The 18,552-nt window shown below is 44.9% G+C and overlaps 1 protein-coding gene across 3 annotated transcripts in view; it reads left to right on the plus strand.

The window, feature by feature from the left end:
- The window catches only part of LOC147703275 (uncharacterized), a 166,166-nt gene that overhangs the window by 132,767 nt on the left and 14,847 nt on the right, over positions 1-18,552 (plus strand). For all 3 annotated transcript variants that reach the window (XM_086931730.1, XM_086931732.1, XM_086931731.1), the window contains 2 exons: positions 14,510-14,563; positions 17,249-17,311. In XM_086931730.1, coding sequence (XP_086787856.1) covers positions 14,510-14,563; positions 17,249-17,311 — 117 coding nt within the window. The remainder of the gene's footprint in view (positions 1-14,509; positions 14,564-17,248; positions 17,312-18,552) is intronic.

The raw sequence follows: 18,552 nt of genomic DNA on the forward strand, positions 1-18,552 counted from the left end.
GATGGGGGGGGGGGGGTTTATGCAGTACTGCCTTTGCAGGTTCCATCCGTCTTTATCAGGAATCCTCATACTTGTGGGATTGCATGGAAAGGCAAGTGCTGCTTTCTGACACCTTCGACTTCTTCTCCTTGTCGGAAGAGAGTTTTTGTGAGTACAGCGCGGGACCAAAAAACACGATTCTATGTATCTCTGTTTATTCAGCCAGGACAGAGCCTACAATTGCATGTGTACATGTCCTATGTGCATGGAAATGAATATAATTCTAAACAATATGGGACATAATAATGAAGGGGTTTGCATCACAGAACATGGAATGTGCAAGACGCAAACCCAAAATGAAATGTATTAAGCCAGGCAAGGCCACTTTGTTTGGCCCAGAGTGGCTTGATAAATCAGGAGTAACAAAAAGCAGTGTAAATCGCTGTGTTGCGTTACTCTGCCCCAGGGAAACATTACATGGGCGTTGCATGGGCGTTCTCCCTCAACTCCCAAGGATTTTGCAGCATTTCCAGATTTACAAATACTTGTAGACCTGGAATGTACCAAAATGCTATGCTTTCCGGGAGGAGCTATAACTAGGAGAAATATTTTTATTTCTCCTTGTTACTCATCGTTCTATGTGTGCTGCATTCTGTGAGGAAATTGCCCCAAGGGATTGCTCTCATGCAGGAAGATCCCCTTTCTTGCACAAAAATCAGTCCTGCTTGCTACGGAGGCACATTTACACAATGGTGCAAGGGTGCCTGCACTGTCTTCAGGCAGCCCATTGTGAGCCGGTACTGGTGAAAGGACAGGAATGCGCCATAACACAGCAATAACGCAAAATCAACATCTAATTTGGAGAGGTGGGAAAGGATTCTCTGTCCCTTAATGTGGGAATTCAAGCCTCTGGCGTTCCATGTGACAATTTTCAAAAACATGTGTAACATGACAGTAATAAAAGCATAAGTGAACCAATGAGAATCCAAACATTGAGAACTGTAAAAAACGTTGAAGTAAACCGTATACTAGGTACAAAGATATTGAATATTAAAAACCAATTGAGAAAAACTCAGAGGGTGACAAAGATGAAGAAAAGAAAGAAGTAAGATTGGAAAAAGAGACAAATAGTTCAACCATGTATGATAAGAAAAAAAAAGGGATAAAGGAGAAAGGATGAGAGCTGTAAAGAAGAATATAAGAAAAAGGATCATGTTCATAAAGAAGTCAAAACAATGGAAGGATGGGGGAGAGAGACCACATGGAATGATGATGTACCTGGACTCCATGAGGCAAGACGAGGAAGAATTTGGGATGTAAACAACATTCAAGAGTGATAGGTTAAGCACATGAGGTAGGTCCTGTGTAAAATAGACACAAAACAAACACAACAACAAAACAAAAATGGTTAATACAGACGGGATGAAGTATGTCATGACAAATTATGATGTCAGGTAAGATACGGTCAGGACCTGAAGTGGAAGAAGATAATGAGAATAAAACAAACCATTAAACAAACACAGAAACGATTCTAAAATTATGGAAGTAAAACAGCATCTTGAAAAGCCAAACCCTGTTCCGGTGTATAACAAAAGAGAAGCTATTTAAAGTGAGTACATGAAATGTCCATCTTTTCTGGGAAGTGTGTATTAAGGAAACTCTTCAACTTTCTTGGATCGTCATAAGTCATGGTGTTATTATTGAGGGTGACTTTGAACAAGCAAGGGTGGTACAGTCCAAACCGTGCTCCAATAGAACGTAATGGTGGATGCAAAGCAGGGAATTCCTTACGTCTATCTGCTGTGAATTTGGCATAATCCTGCGAAAACATCAATTGCTGGCCAGAGAATGAAATGCACTTCAGGAGCCTAACTGCTGATAGCACTTTGAGGAGATCTGTATATTTAAGAAAATACAATATGACTCCTCTTGGTCTTTTCATGCTTGAGGATGTGGAATGTAGTGGGCCCAATCTGTGCGCACGTTGTATATTAAGAGTAGTGTCCTCCGGTAGATTCAGTGTTGACGGTAAGAATTTTGGGAACAAAGAGATAGGATCCGACCCTTCCACGCCTTCTGATAGGCCATAAATGCGGAGGTTGTTATGTCTATTTCTATTTTCAAGGTTTTCAACCTGTTTTTGCAGAGATGGGATTTGGGAGTGAAGAATGTCTACTTTGGTGTAAGATGCATTGAGAGTTTCAACACTATGCTCTACCTTAGTGACTCGTTCTTCCAGTTTTTCCCAGCCGTCTGTTAGGATTTGTATCTTGGAGTTTGTCTTTTCGACAAATGGTCGCAGGGCTCGGATTTCCTCCAAAAGAAGATCCATGGAAACAGACGCAGATTGCTTTGGTGGAGATGGGGGGTCCTTTTTAAGACGTTTAGTTGTTACCTTATTAAGAGAAGAGGAACCATTAGCCAAAGCTGGAGAAGCAGCTGTTTTGGGTGTTGATGCTTGGGAGTCCTCCATTTGAATGAAGTTTGCACGTGACTTTGGACGAACAATGAAACTGCAGTGGGAGGATGCAGAGGGGATACCCTTTTTAACCTGCCCATACAATAGGAAGAGTAGAGGTCTATATGTAAAAGGATATATAAAACTGCAAGTATGCAATTCCATTTAACAGTAATAGAAAAAATACACTGTAATGGAAATCATGTGCATTTGGCATGTAACTGATTATTGTGACACACGTTTACCAATTAACATTAATCTATGCTACTATTATAAAGGAAGAACTTTGAACCTTTGAGGCGGGTAAACTCGGGAACCACAGCGCCAATCCGCACACCTGATACATTGTTGTAATCGTCAGGGTGTGCAGATGGACACAGGCTATATAAAGTAAAAAAATATACGTTATTTATAAAATTTAGCGAAAAAAAAGTAGTCCCGTGGAAGAAGCACCGGTCGCAACCTGCGTACTGACATCAGGAGGGCGGGGAGAACGGCGTCCAGGAGCGCGAGGAGGAGCGGCGGACATGGCGTGGGGAGGAGCGGCAGACAAGCGGGGAGGAGCGGCGGACAGGCGGTGAGGAGGGGCGGAGAGGCGGGGAGGAGCTGTGACGAGCGGCGAGGAGCGGCGGAGCGGTAAACTGAGGATCGCGAGGGAGGAGCGGCGGCTGAGGTAAGGCTCCGGGAGACCCATGAACAATGTCAGGGCAGGCGGGGGTTGGAGCAGGCGGGGGACGGGGCGGGCGGGGGCCCTGAACACTCATGGCGGGGGACGGGGAGGACGGGTGCCCTCAACACTCATTTCGGGACGGGCTGCTATGTCGGGGTGGGTGAGGGTCGGGGAAGCCTGATTGCTCCCGGACAAGGTCTGGGCAGGCTGCTAGTCAAGGTATAAAAGGGGTAACCTTCAGCATAATGAGAGGAGAATGTGTGAGATGTGAGGCACCATAGGTCATTACAGGAACATTTCAACAGCATAGCGAGCAACACAGCATGCTAAACCTAATGCTAGAATAAAAAATAAAAAATTGAAAAAACATTTTAAATAAATAGCTGTGAGGTACTTCCATGTAACTTTGCAAGCATTGGAAAAATCAACCAAATGATACGACAATTCCACATAAACAAATTAGCAATTTAGAGATGAGGTGACTGATATGCCTAAACAAAGCCTGCTAATAAAAAATTGATAAGTGCGTTGAAAAAGGCCAAATTTCACTTTCCTCCTTAACTTCTCGTGCCAGACATGAATAGTCATTAATATGAAGGCATTAAATAATTTCCTCAGTGCGCGGTAACAGCGATTACCTCAGCATGCAGGCAGCTTTAAAGTAATAGTTATTGCCAAAGGCGCAACTACAGCTAAATTTCGGGGGGGCTAAGAAAAAATTTCGGGGGGGCTGAACCTTTAATCAGTAGGCAGAGTGGGGCTGCTGGGGCTCTTAGAAGGGGTGAAACAACTTCAAGGCCATTCACATTCAAATAGTCTTTTAAAGACCTGTTAAACTTCAGGTGCGGCTCTATGTGTGCCCGGGGTCTGTCTCATCCCGGGCTGCCACACACGACGGGGGGGGCTGAAGCCCGGTGAGTGCAATGGGTGTTGCGCGCCTGGTTGCTGCTCTATTTAGTTAGGAGTATAGCGGGGCAGAATAGGGGCATTGCGGGTCAAAGAGATGCAAAAAATCTTTTCAGAACTTAGCTTGTGGGCTCCATTACATGCCGGTGTGTTTCCTTGTCAAGCGTGAATAACTGCTGTCAATGGAGACAAAATACACAATGAAAAACAGCTCCCTCTGCGTAGCCAAAATAGAATAACAGCCGTCAGTGCCTCAGCTGTGAGCACAGCGCTCATTTGAGATGCAAAGCTTGCCAGGAATAAAATGAGAGACTCTCCATTTGAAAGCTGTCACATTCCGACTTTGTTTTAGTTAATGTGCCACACATCTAGACGCGGTTGGTGTGCAAAAATCCCTCAGAGAGCCCCGACCTCGCAGGCAAGTCACGAGAGTGCCGCCATCTTCCTCGGGCGCTAGCCACGCCCCTTCGAATAGCCCTAATTTAACCTGGTTAGCTGGTTTCACTTTTGTCTACTGTATCCATTCCTTTTATTCGAGATGTACAGCTAACAAAAACAGGTGTGTCTTTTTCCTTTCACCAGTGTATTTCCACATTTTTAAAGAAACAGGTCATCTCTTTCCATTAACTCATATTGTCTGCATGTGCCCATGATCACCTAACAATCATGTGGTCATATGTACACATTTCCAGCTTTGCCTTCCCACTTAGCTGACTGAAATGTGTAATAATAGAAGAAAGGAGGTAGGTATTCCTCTCTGTCATTCATTGTCCCCCTAAATCTTTATACCTGCAATAGCCGAAGGCAAAAATCTCCTTAATTTCCATGTCCAATTTAGCTCCTGGAGTTGCTACTCCTATTTAAAAGAAATGTGTCCCCCAAAAGTTTGAGTCCCCACAGTTCCACTGAAAACATCTAAAAGGATTTTTCAAAATCTGCCCACCAATGGCACGCCTAAGCATCCTCACAAACTCAAAATTGTCTCAAACCACTGCCCCTCATGCTTGTATTCAGTTCCCTTGACCTGGCACCTCCCAGCTTCAACAGCTCCTCTGGTTCTACATACACACCCTTGCTCCTCTGCTCAAAGCAGGGACATCTTAAGGATTTTTGGTGCCATGGGCTGATCACATTTTGTGGGAACAGCTTTGAATTTATGATCCAATATCAGTTTTTTCATGTCCTCTTTGGCCAGGTCCCTGACAGTGCTCAGGCAACTCATACAAATTCTAAATGCATTTAAATATAACATTCAGGGATATTACTGCAAATAATAATCTCTGAGACACCCTCCTATTTTTCATTTGTCAGGACCTGTTTTGATCTAAAAGAAACACATTTTATGGATGTTGCATGAAACATAAACACGACATTTCACTGCAAAATATCTATTAGAGACTCACGCATCACCAGCATTAAAAACAAAGGGGCAGATTTATGAGGCCCTTGCGCCACGTTTATGCCGCTGTTGCGTCACGCAAGGCGGCGTAAACATGGCGCATCCCTACGAACGATTTACAACGTGACGCATCTAGGCAGATGCGTCACGTTGTAAAGCCCTGCGCCACTTGTGGGCGTTCCGGCGCAGGGTGGGCGTTCCGGGGCAGGTGCGCCTCGCAAAAGTGGCTGAGTGAAATCTATGAGATTTCACTCAGTCACTTTTAAGCCAATGCTGCGTCAAAAGCCTGCGCCTGCTTGAAGCAGGCGTAGGTCTTGACGCAGCATTCTTAAAATGGGGCACCCCGAGCCTTGCTGGAGCTGCGTCGCGCTTGCGACGCAACTCCAGCAATGCGCCACATTTCCGGCACAGATGCGTCACGCATCTGTGCCGTTTTTGCACCATGGTGCGCCGCATTATAAATGCGGCGCACCATGGCTGGCGGAGCTGTGGCGCACTGTGGCGCATGTTAACTGGCGCATCCCTGGGGATGCGCCAGTTAACATAAATCTGCCCCAAAATTAAAAGAAAAGGGTATTTAAAACAATCTGTTTCAGTATTCTTCAAGGTCATAAGCAAGACTCTCTGAGGGACAGAGCTGGCTCTATCAAGGTCCCCCTTGAAAGGCTGGGCACTGGGCCACTTTGCCCTTGCCTTAAAACTTCTCTGGCTCCCACTAGTGCTTTTGAATTCAGGTCCTTTCATAATTTTGGCAAGAGTCCAAGAAATTCACTTGAGCCTATCTGACCAGTTGCCTCAGCAATATTCCTCAAAATCCAAGGTAAAATCACCTTACTACACTTGTCCTTAGTCTTTGTGTTTTCTTCCTCATCTACCAATTATTCTCCTACCTGTCCCTCCGAATGTTAAAACCGCCAAATAACTTCTCATAAAAACCTGCCACATGCGTTTGGTCTATATAGTTATAGTTATAGTGATACAAAACTGTCTGACACACTCCTCTAAGCACCAAATCTATGCTAAAATCAGGTTCCAGCTAAAGAAATCTTACACGCTGTAAGCAAGACATAGTTAGTGGTACAGTTGCCTAGGCCTACAGTACACAGCGCACTGCAGTTATGTTGCTGCCATCAAACTTTTTTCAGAAATCTGTTTACAACCTCCACCACTTGCTAGTAGTGTGCTACAAATGCCACTCTCATGTTCAGTAAAACCTTTCTCCACAAGAGCATCACCTGCTGCATGTTTCACCTTTCCACGTGTCATTTTACCACACACAATTAGTTTTGGGCAGTATCCCTCAACATCTGCCACATCAGACTATATATATTTCCACAAGTAGCTTTTAAGGGTTTTCAGTGTTCACTTTGAAAACTCTATATAGGTCCTCAAAGAAAGACTGACATTTTTACAAATCCTGTTTTGACCCTTATGAATGCTCTCACCATGTGATGCCGTCTTTCTGTTCCTGGTACCCGTTAGGATAATTTCTGTGCCAAATATCGGTCCTAGGACAATGGCTTTGCAACCACAAACAATTATCACTTTCTTGCAGTGCTGTACCTTTCCGCGCGCACTTTTTCCCTTTCTTATCTGCATGTTCAGTTTGTCCAGACTCCAGATTGTTCTGGTTTAACCTCATTTCCACCCTGGCCAGACCCAGGTCAATACTCAGAAAATGCAGCTTCCTCAATTCAAGTATTTTCTTCACATGTGATCTCTAAACAGGGCAATATTTGGTCCAAGCCGGTCGTCTACCTGATCATACAATCAAAAAGATTTTAAAAGAGCACACGACACAGCGCCTCCCACTGATATCACCTTATCCACAAAAATCTGTTCTGATTGTACATCTATTAATGTAAAACTCTCCTGGTTGGAAAGGGAGGTGGTGTTAATTTGATTTAAGGTTCTATTTTGTCATTCTAATGTGTTTTGAGGGCTTATATTTAAGTATTCAAGCGTGCCTTCAGTTTGCCATCTATTATTTGGACAGTACACACACACACTACTGTCAACATTCCATTTGTTTAAAACCCATCCCTTCAAGGGTGGGTCGCCTTGAAAAGGGATGTAAGGAACCATAAGCTCCTGTCTGTGTTGAGTGCTATCCCCACTTTCATCAGAGCCATATTTTAGAGCTATAGGTTCATGGCCAATTAACCCCAGTGTTTTACGTACCCGCCCCTAAACTTGAAATGAGCTCCTTGCCCTTGATTATCCACGCCATCGCCTCACAATGTATTTGTTACTCTTAGATCACTTCTATGTCTTCATGCAATGCCACGAAATAGATAATATTCCTTGACTATATTGGCATTTACAGCAAGAGCAGATGTTCAGTTCTCTGCATTGGCGGGCGCTCTATGCCTGCATGGCAACTCTTTTTGTTTGTCTTGCATCACACCACACAGCAGTATTTGTAAGATATCATGCATTCCTTTTTCCAAATAACTTCTCATGTAGTTATCAGGTGGAACCCAATGGGTTTTCACTTTGCCCAAGCTGGGTAGATATTTAATCCACAACTTGCAGTTTTGCCCTCTTCCTTCTGTCTTCTTCCCTGCCTTGTGTGCTTTCACCTTCCTTTTTTTTCTGCTCTATTTAGTCACTATAATGCTTACTATACCTTCTGTCTAGCGCATTCCCTTTTTGTATCCTTTTTTGTATCCTTTTTGTTTCTCCGCAGGCCTCTTTCCGTCCCTGGGATCTTTCTCTGTTTCCTGCTGGTGCTGGGGAATAGTTCTGATAAAGCCAAAGCCTATAAGCTCTATCGTTGAATTAAAAAGGTTGAACCTGGAAGCCATGTGTGGCTGAGAACAATGTGCAGGCTGGAAACAGTCACACCCAATCACCCTCTAACATAAAGGATATATAGGAGGAGTCGGAAACAAAAGCCGGAGTCCACATTTGGAAGTAAAGAGATACTGTGTTTCTGTTGGGTGCAGAATCAGCTGGATCCGTTTAGGATACCCTCTAACTGCACCCCCACTCCGTGTGGACGTGCTCTGCACCGGAGGGGAACATGGCCATTTCCCATGATGTCACTGAGAGGTAAATGATCGTGATTTGTTCTTTTCTGTGATGTCATCCGCATGCTAAGAAGCATTTTTAAAACTGCTTTACGGATGTAGAATGCTGGCTAGTATGGTTTGGCAATCCGTGGCATAAACACATTTCCTGTATGGCGAGAGGAAAGGACACATTTCAGAGAAGCTTTTTGTCTGAAGTGAGGGTTGGGTATAAGCGGTGCGCTTCCCAGTGTCAGCCCTGTTAATTAACCCCTGGTCTCATTTTACGGGATCTGTTTCTGAAATGATCCAAGGCCATATAATCCCTGGCTGCACTTTGTTTTTGTTTTGATGCGGGAGTGCAGGGATACAACTGCACAGGCCCGTTGTGGTCTCCTTAGAAGTGGCACAATAATAGCATTGAATCTGTCACTGGTTCACTAGCAGAACAAGCAGTGGCCTACCTTCTGAGTCACTAGGATTGGCAAGTATGGAATAGTGGCAAGCTCAGGACTCAGTGGTACTAAAGAGCAGCCAGTGCAGTGCTTCATACTAAATGAAATGTACCTTCTGACAATGAACATGATTCGTGAGCAAGAACACACAGAACATTAGGAAAGGTGACTCTTGCAACCAGGCCTACTAATACTCAATGGCTTTTCTTAGGGCGAGCCAGGGCGGTGCAGGCAATAAATGGTTGCAATCTACTGCAACTTGAAAATGCCTATAAGGTCACTCTTAGGGGTCCATCACCAATAAGGAGCCGGTCACAGGGACCAATCAGGACCAGTTCAACAAGTACCCCTGGATGTAAGTAGTCGCCAGTGCAGATTCAGGCCCTTTCGGTGAACAGACACAAAAGCCAAAGGAGTGGTCCTTATGCAAAGGATGCAGGATGCCGAAGATACCAAATTACGATGCTGATGCTGAGCTGACATTGAGGTTCTTCCTGTGGCCACCCGTTGTTCCATTAGCACAGGGAGGACACTTGGGCCTCAGGGCTCGATCGCCCACAAAGTCCGAGTGAAGTCCAGCACAAAACCTGCTGACAATGGACTACTGCTCTCTGATTACATCAAAACCAGTAGTTTCTCCTAACTAGGCCTAGGCGAAAATGTTGTTATGCTGGAGTAACCTGAGTAATTTCAGTAATTAGGCACTACTCTTGCGATGCAAAATTACTGAAATTAGGCAATTACGCCAGCTTGAGTAATTTGGGTCAAAAATCCCACAGCAGGAGCGAAGCAACATCGAACTAGGAGCGAGTGAGCAGCTGCTGACCACTGTTGTTCATGTCCTGTAGCATGTAGTGCTCTTTAGTGGGGATATCTCGTGCCATTCGCTCTTTACCCCAGGCTCACCCCTCTCCCAGTAAAACACTTACAAATGATTGATGTCCTCTGCGTAGCTTTATTATTATACCAAAATCCATTTCAGTTGTGGGTAAAACTTCCCACATTTACCATTTATTAAATTTAACACATAAATGCTGCGCCCATACATATGCGCCACAGTTTACCAAATATATACAAATTGGCATCTCTAGAGGAGTGTTGTACCAGCAGGACACAACACCACCCCCTTTCCAAGCCACCAGGTACTAGGGTAGAGCCAGAGAGTCCAGGACCACCAGCAGGACGGCCCCTCTCCCGCCAGCCTAGAGCCGCCATAACTGCCTCCCCTGCTCCAGGGTCAACCGTTTTCTGTCCAAAAGGAGTCCCTCAGCCTTTTCTCTTATCAGGGACCCCGCCACAGGGCAAGGAGCCCCACTGGTGCTCTTGCCCTCCCCCCATGATAACGCCCTGCCACTATACCAGGGTGTAACACAATGGCCCCCAGAATTGTTTGCACAAACACCTCCAGCCCTACCCTGGTCAGGTGCACCCCCCCCTGTCCGATACGCATCTGGAGTCCATGTCTGCAGCAAGGTATGTCTAATAACCAGTATCTGTGAACCCCGCAACAGCTTTTCCACCTCTCTATTCATTTTTCTCACTGACGTATTCATTGCTGCTGACGGCACATCGCCCCCCCACTCTCTCCGAGTGAGAACCTCTGACCAAATAATTGCTGTGTCCGGCAAAGCCCTTCTGATCCAAGTAAGAAGAGAGAATAATGCCTCCTTGGCTCCCCGCCTGCCCCCTGGGACCATATTTTCGGCCCCGACATGAATAACAAGCACGTCTGGAATAGGCAAACCTTTATTGAGCGCACTCCGCAAATGAGCTGAAACGTCCTCACCCCGCAGACCCTCTAACCCTAACCAATTGAGGACCATTCCCAAGGCCCTTTGCGTCATGTCCACCCCAGACTCTCCAAACCAATTCCCCGCTCTGCATATGACCGAATCGCCACACCAGCATACTTGCATCCTCTGACTTGCCACCCCTGAAAGCGAGACCAAAGAAAAAATAGAAAGAGAGAAGTGCGTAAATACCAACCTGTTGAAAATACCACCCCACCTATACCAGCTGTGGTCGCACATAGCGCTCAAAACTCGCTGAATTCCACCTGCCCACTCTCTTGATTGCACCCGGTGACAATCCCAATTCCGCTGCTGTAGTAGCTGCCCCAATACGGAACAAATGTGACGTGAAATGAGCTATGTCTTCTCCTAACAATTCCAGAGCCCGCTTGCATATTCGCGTGAACTGGAATTTCGTCAGCGGTGTACCATCCTCATGCACCAACAGCCTATTGTCCTCACATCCCGGCCTCATCTGCATGAACCTTTCCATCAACATCACCGGGCAGTAGCCCGCCCCCTGACTTGCTCTCAGTTGCACCCATACTCCTTTCCCCAGTGGGTCTGTCTTCGACCTCCGTACCCTGACCTGTAGCAAGCCCGCTGCAATCACCACATCATCAATGGCGATTCCACCCTGTCTTTCCCTCTTGGAGCTTGGCACTAGCTCTGATACCCGGAATGCCCCCAAGAACGCTAAGGAATATGCTAGCTGCAGCAGTTGTACCTCATAATGCGACCAACATACCTGAGGTAACACCCCAAGAATCCGTATTGAATGAAGAAGCAGCTTGTGCGATCTAATTTCCAATTTCCTTATCCTGAATATCGTTTAAAAATACATTCCACATGTCGAATTATCCTATGTGCAGCGTATGGTGAACTACAGCCCTGCATATACAGCGCCCTCAGGCTGCGCCCCTCCGTGCCTCCAGGACGCGTCTCCTAAACCTGAATCACTATCACGGAGCCCCTAGCCCATCAATCACCTTGACATCGCGCTCTGGCTCCCCCTCCCATTTCCTCCACATCTCTGCCGTAATACCCCGCAGCAAAAGATCTGCGCTCCACTCACCTACAAGGAGCATGTTTATTGTGACATACTTAATCGGCATAAAAGCAAAAGGTGAAACCCATTACCCCGCCGCATACGCAAATGTGCTTCCTAAAACCCCAGACAATCTTTCTCTTAAGCATTGCGCCCCAGCATAACGCTGCGCTCTTCTCTCCTTGTTCTATTGTTTACTTATTTATTTTTTACTTTAACTATGTTGCCACATATCCCTAGAGACTCGAACCCTGCTCACCTCGGAACCCTAGGCCGACGCGCACTGCAGCACGCCACGCGGGTTGAAAGGCAACGCCCCTCCTGCGTCTATCTAATATCCCTGCACTCGCTCAGCGCAATATCGCCGCTCGCTACCCCCGCCTCAAGACTACCAGGCAGGCCAGATTCCTCCTACCGCCCGCATGCATTTGAACTTTGCGCAACAAAAGGGAAAAAAGTAAACCATCCTGAATGAACATACGGTATCACCGGGGCCCAAACCTGAGGCTCCCGGCACCATACACTACTGCATTAAGCCCTCGCTACGCTATGGCCTCTCACCTGTGTGTAAAACAAAAAGGCCACCAGGCCCGAGTCCGCAGCAACTATTCTTCGGCTGACCTTCTTGTTACCAAGGCGAGAGACGAAAGAGAGCCACACCCCGGGGTGCTGCTCTCCTTATCGCCTTGGGAGGAGGGTCCTCAGACGCCCACCAAGCGTCTCGCATTACCGAGAGACCCTCCCCATGACGTCCAACCTCTGAAAACGAAACTTACCTACAGAGGTGTGCACGGAATGCCCACTAAAGGCCCCCCTCCCCTAGCCGCAGGGGTGGTCTCTTATTCTTAGCGCAAAATGCATCAGCTAGCAGATTTTGGACACAAGGGTGCTTTTTGCACTAAGAATGCAGCGCTAAATGTTGGATTACTGTTCTTGCTTAATAATGCATAAGAAGAAGGTAGACAGGAGATTTTGTTATGATTCTATGAAACTTCTTTTTGTAGGGGACTTCCACAGGAGTGAAATGGTGCATTTGAAGCAAGGGTTGGAATTTAACAGGGATTGGATTCAGTCATGATAGATAGTCTCAGATGAAGGAGAAAAATCACTTCACACGTGTGACTTAAAGTATATTGTAACATCTTTTATTCATATTACACTTTTCGGTGTTAAAATAAAAATGCACACTTCAATATGTCTTTATTACAAATATTAAGGAATCTGTTAACTAAAAATCCAAAATGTGCAGGTGGAAGACGCTACTGAAAGTGCTTAATTTGTAAAACAGTAGGTGCCAGGGCCCAAAGTTTTACCTAAAAGCCGGAGGCTGGGTCCACGAATATCGGGGTGACACACACCAAGGCTGCGGAGTCTTAATCCCAACTCAGGCTTCTTTCATCCACCGCCACACAACTTCTGTTCCTTTATCTCACTCTTGCAAGTTCTTTTTCGGTTTTCTCCCTTAGTAACTGTTTTTACTTCTTTGTCTTCCTCTCTATTTACACCTTTAGTGCTTTTCTCTCGGTCTTCCCCAGGATGAAAGCCTGATAAGGAACAAATAAGTGTTGGTCAACAAAAATAGGTGTACAAAATGCACAAACATACGCACACCCATTCACACATGCGCATGCACACACACACACACACACACACCCACACACACACACACACACACACACACCCACACACACACACGCACACACACACACACACACACACACACACATTCTCTCTCTGTCACTTCCTCGCTCTCTAGGAAAGGACCTTCCACTCAGGTTAACTGGTAACAGGAAAACAGTATGGTTGTATCAGCTGTCTGTAAAATCATGAATATATATCATACAAAGTTATGCAGGCTGCAGAAAAAAAGTTCACATTGGTTTAAGCTCTTGTGCAACGTTTATTGGGGTCTACATCAGAAGGGGCAATAAATGTACCAATATAGAGTTGCCAATGACAACTATCAATTTGTTTGAAAATTCATTAACAGGGAATCAAAAAAGACCAGATGTGCTAACAGCCGCCTCGTCAGCACCCTGTGGATATAAGGATGTTCATACTAGCCTTTGACTTTGAGTTACCAATGCATTGACTGTCTTTATATAGTTTATGTGAGCCATTGGCAGAACCAACTTTAAGCTACCTGTCTTGTGGAGCTCATGTTGTAGTGTAGAGAAATGGTGGATTAGGGAAACACAGTTGTTCCACTGTGGTGGCGATACGACTCGCCATCTATATTTACTGGAGTCTAGCCCAAGCACAACAAGGTGGTGTGCATATGTCACTCACTTCTTCGCAGGTGTCTAGAAGCAGATTCATGAACTTCACACTGCACATGTGCAATGAGCATTCTGCTCATGTCATATGTTCTATTACAGTTTTTCTTCATGGATGTTCTGAGTCACCAAGGGAACATGTAAACAAGGTTAGGCTGACAGCACAATCGCTGTGAAGAATGTTCTATACTTAGCCATTTTCAATATAAAACAGAACCTGCAAAGTATCTGCACCTCAGAGGTATGATGGGAGAGGGACTCGACCTCCAGCAGTGCCCTGGCCTGGGGCCCAAGGTGCATATTGTCCTGATGGTCCCTGTATCTGTGAAATTAATTGTGTGACCATATGCACAGTCTGCTTTTATCTTAGTGTGTCTACATTAGAGGACTGGGAACACATGCACCGAAACCAACGTGAATGTGTATATTTAAACTATAAATATTTCGATGATTATATGCTTGTTAGCATTCAAAGTACACTTTAATCTCATTCACTGTTTGACATTTTGTGTTTCAGAACAATCTAGTAGAAGGAATAGAGTGTCCAGTAGGGGAGCTGGTAAAGAAACTGGTAAAAACAATTTGCAAATAATTTATCTTAATGATTTTTCAGCTTAGCTCATTTTTTTGTTGTTAAATGTTTGCTTTTGAAAATTGTTTGGAAGGTCGCTCAGGGATGAAAAATGTTAATCGTTTATTTTAAACGTTCAAATAAATCCATTCCCAGCATACAATCCATATGCCCACGTGCCGATCAGTAGGGTGGTTGTGTGTTTGAATTCCATATGAAGAAAGCTATTGCATTAATAATTTGTCCACTGATTCAACAACAATGTCAGGAGTTGCCAATGTAATGTGTTTTTTGCACAATGTAAGCATCTTACTATCAGGGTTTCAGTTTCCCTACCAGTTAGACGATAGGGACATGAACACCCAGTAGTATCTGAGGAGGGATATGCTGAATGTGTTTAATATCATACATAGAAGGCGGAAGAAACGAAACCTAATGGGTTTTAAGTGGAAGAATCATCAGATATCCTTTACCATCCATTCATCAAGCAAGGATCTGTTAAGTTTTCTCGTTGTCTTGAATGATCCACATCTATGAAGAGGTTTTGTCTGTGCTTTGTTCTAACTGATTTGTGGGCTGTGTTCAACAATGGCAGCCACACATTTCTGATCCATTATCTTGAGGAATTATGAATTAGAAAATCTGACTTTGTCTCTTTCTGCTCTAAAGTAAGCACAGACCATAAGTTTGTGAAACGTTTTTTGCGATTGTTACGTATATTATTTTATGCCTGTATGCACTCTCTTAATATTCCCATGTGCTCTAATTAAGAAAGAGTTTGTCAAGCGCATGAATAGCACTGTCTCCCAGACCACCAGAGTGCTGCTGGTAAGAACTTAGCCACCCATTGTGACCCCCCTCAGTGGGACAAGCAGAGAGTAGAGTTAAGCAGTTATAGCCCTTGGGAACCCGCCTTAAAGACTCCTGAGTTATCTGCAAATGGTGTAGATGTTGGTCCCTTGGGAGTAATTGCTTATTAAGATGGGCCAAGTGAATATATCTGATTGGGGGAGACTTACCTCAACGGCGTGGTGCCCAACCAACCAAAGTGCCACCCTTTAATGCTGAGAAGCGAGCTCATTTTGGGTAAAGTTTGGGGCCCCCATGCTTTATATGCCAAGGGAAGTTTGGAGGGGGGGGGGGATTTTATATAGCATAAACTAGACCTGACGGTATCGGAGCACTTCACATGAGCGCCAGTTGCGTTACAGACGGATTCATTTTTTTATTGGGCACGGGGAGATTAAGTGATTTGCCTAGAATCTAAGGATATTGAACGTCCCTGCTGAGACTCACACCCACCGGTTCCCCTGCTTCGAGGTAAATTTCTGTAGCCAGTAGGCCACATGTAGAGTTCATAGTACAACCGGTTTCCCCGAGATAGCCTTTTGCAAAAGGGAATCTAAGTCCCCAAGAGTGCGTGTGGGGATCGTGACTGGGAGGTTGGAGAAGAGGTTGAGTAGTTGCGGCAGCATCACCACATTTGACAACACAACACAGCCTGCCACTGACAACAGCAGGGTTATCCAAAAGTCTAATTAGGTTCTTAGAGAAGACACAACCTTGCCAAGGTTGTCCTCTGGAAGATCCTCTTCTTGATGGTAGATCTGTATCCCCAGGTATTTTAATGTCTAAGGGGATCATGTCAGAGCCTCGGTCCTAGCTGACACGTCTCTCAGGGACATGCTCTATGAATTGAGACGATGTACATAATGATGGGCAGAGGTAAGGGAGTCCAGGTCCCTTTAGGCACCGTGGAGATAAAGGATCATATCATCTCCATATAGTGAAATGGCATGCATTTGGGGTCCCATGGTTATACCCCAGACTTACCAAGGCGGATTAATATGTGGCATATAATTCAATTCAACGTTTGCCCATATGAGCTGGGGGAGCAGCCCCTCAAGAACATGCAAATTGCTTTTTTGTCCAAATTAACAATACTTAAGCTCCTTTGGTCTGCCCATTCATCCCACTGTCATTTGCATAAACCCCCATAACATAAGCACAAGGTAACGCACATGGAAATTGCATAAACAAGGAGAAATAAAACATTTCTCCTCGTATTGTCAAATTAGGACCAGGGTTTTCCTGGTCTTAAGTTTGGCGTTAGCTCCTATTTACGCTGCCCTTGTGAATAGGGGGCGGCGTAAATATCAATGGGTGTTGCAGTGGAATGCCCACCGCAACACCCACTGCATGCCCTTTTCATGCTAAATATAGCGTGAAAGGGGGCCTATTCGCAAGGCAGCGTTAAGCCACGTTAAGTGGCTTAACGCTGCCTTGTGAATAAGGCCCCTTTTGCCACCACAACGTCACTTTCAGTAACATTGTGGTGGCGATAGGGGCTTGAGAATATGCCCGTTTGTTTGATAACAAAGTGAAAGAGTTGCTTATCTAGTAGTTGTCTTGAAACATTGGGGAATTGCCCTTGCTTCCATCTGCACTGTCCTATAAGCGGCCAGGAGGTAAAACCAAATGTTGATTAATTACACAATCTGAAATGATGCTCTTTTGTTAGAACTATGACAAAACCTCTGCTTAAATACATTTTCAAATTCATTCTTGATGCATTTTAATAAAAATGTACAGATATAAAAAGGTGACCGGATTCTCGTAATGTATCATATGTTGTCTCCAATGGTGGCTTTTTCTTACATTTTCTTTTCTTTGATTGTGTTACAGGATGGCATAGTAGCTGTTGCTAATCTTCTTGGTGTGGCAGGTTCCGTTGTTTGCAATGAGGGCGTAAGTCGCTTTGGGTATCTTTTAAATATTGGCTCCAACTAACCTGAATAGTTAGGTGATTCTGCTGCTTTTAAAAAATAATTTTGAGTTCTTTCCACTTATCTATCTGAGAAATCATAGTTTTGTCTTCAAATTAATATCTGCCAAATTCCCACATCCCTGGTCGGGTGTGGTTCTGTCTCAGGTGCCAGGAAGCACCTAGGAGTTTGCCTCAGACAGATGAAACCTGAGCAGGAAGGCTGTGTTAGTTGCACATTCTGGGCCTCATTTATACAAGGGTTGCATCATGTTTGCACCACGCAACGTGGTACAGGCCTGAGGCAAACCTTTAAGTCAAATGTTTGAAGCCACGCAAAGCCACTTTGCATGGCTCTGAGAGGCTTCAAAAATCTGGAGTAACGCAACGCAGCACAAATTGCTGCGTTGCGTTACGTGTACTGGGAAGGCTTCCATGGGTATCACATGACTGTTACCACGCAACTCCCATCAATTTGATGCATCCCCAAAATTACAATAACTTGTAAACTTTGGGATGTGCCAAAATCTTACACCTTCCTAGGGGTGGCGTACCAAGGTGGAATATCTCTTTTTCCCCTCCTTTCTTCCTCTTTATATGTCTGCTGCAGTCTTCAGCACACATAGAAAGAGGAATAGGCCTCCCAGGATTGTTTTTGCACGAAAGCAATCTTGCAGGCAAGGTCGACACCCATGCGCCAGCACAGCCGGTGCAGGTAAGAGCTTTGGGGCCACTTACCTTGTGCTTACCGCATCACCGATGCGGCGAGTGCAAGGAAAGTGGTTTTCTTTAAATACTTTTGCTTCATAATATTGTTGTTTTTGATATTATGTCAGTCATTCCTCAAGGGATATCCACTGGACCTGGCCAGTTGCAAGGCTATAATTTTAAAAACATAGAGGTGTGTTTTTTCTAGATGAATGCCCCAGACCAATACTGGCCAGTAATGTGTACAGAAACATGTTGACTTTTCAATGTACACTGAGGCCCTCATTACGAGTTGCCCGGTTTTTGGGTGAATCGTTTTAGCGCTGAGTCCGAATTTACCATGTCCAATAAATAACTTGCAACTACAAATGTGTGTCATGTAAAGGGGTCCAACCTGCATCAAAATCTGCAGGGGTCCAACCTGCATCAAAATCTGCATGCCCCAGTAAATATCAGTCCAGGAGTTACTGAACAAAGCGCAGTTATCAAGGACACTTATAATGAGGACTCAAATAGC

This window comes from Lissotriton vulgaris, chromosome 7 (genome assembly GCF_964263255.1).
Source record: "Lissotriton vulgaris chromosome 7, aLisVul1.2, whole genome shotgun sequence".
NCBI classification, from domain to species: domain Eukaryota; kingdom Metazoa; phylum Chordata; class Amphibia; order Caudata; family Salamandridae; genus Lissotriton; species Lissotriton vulgaris.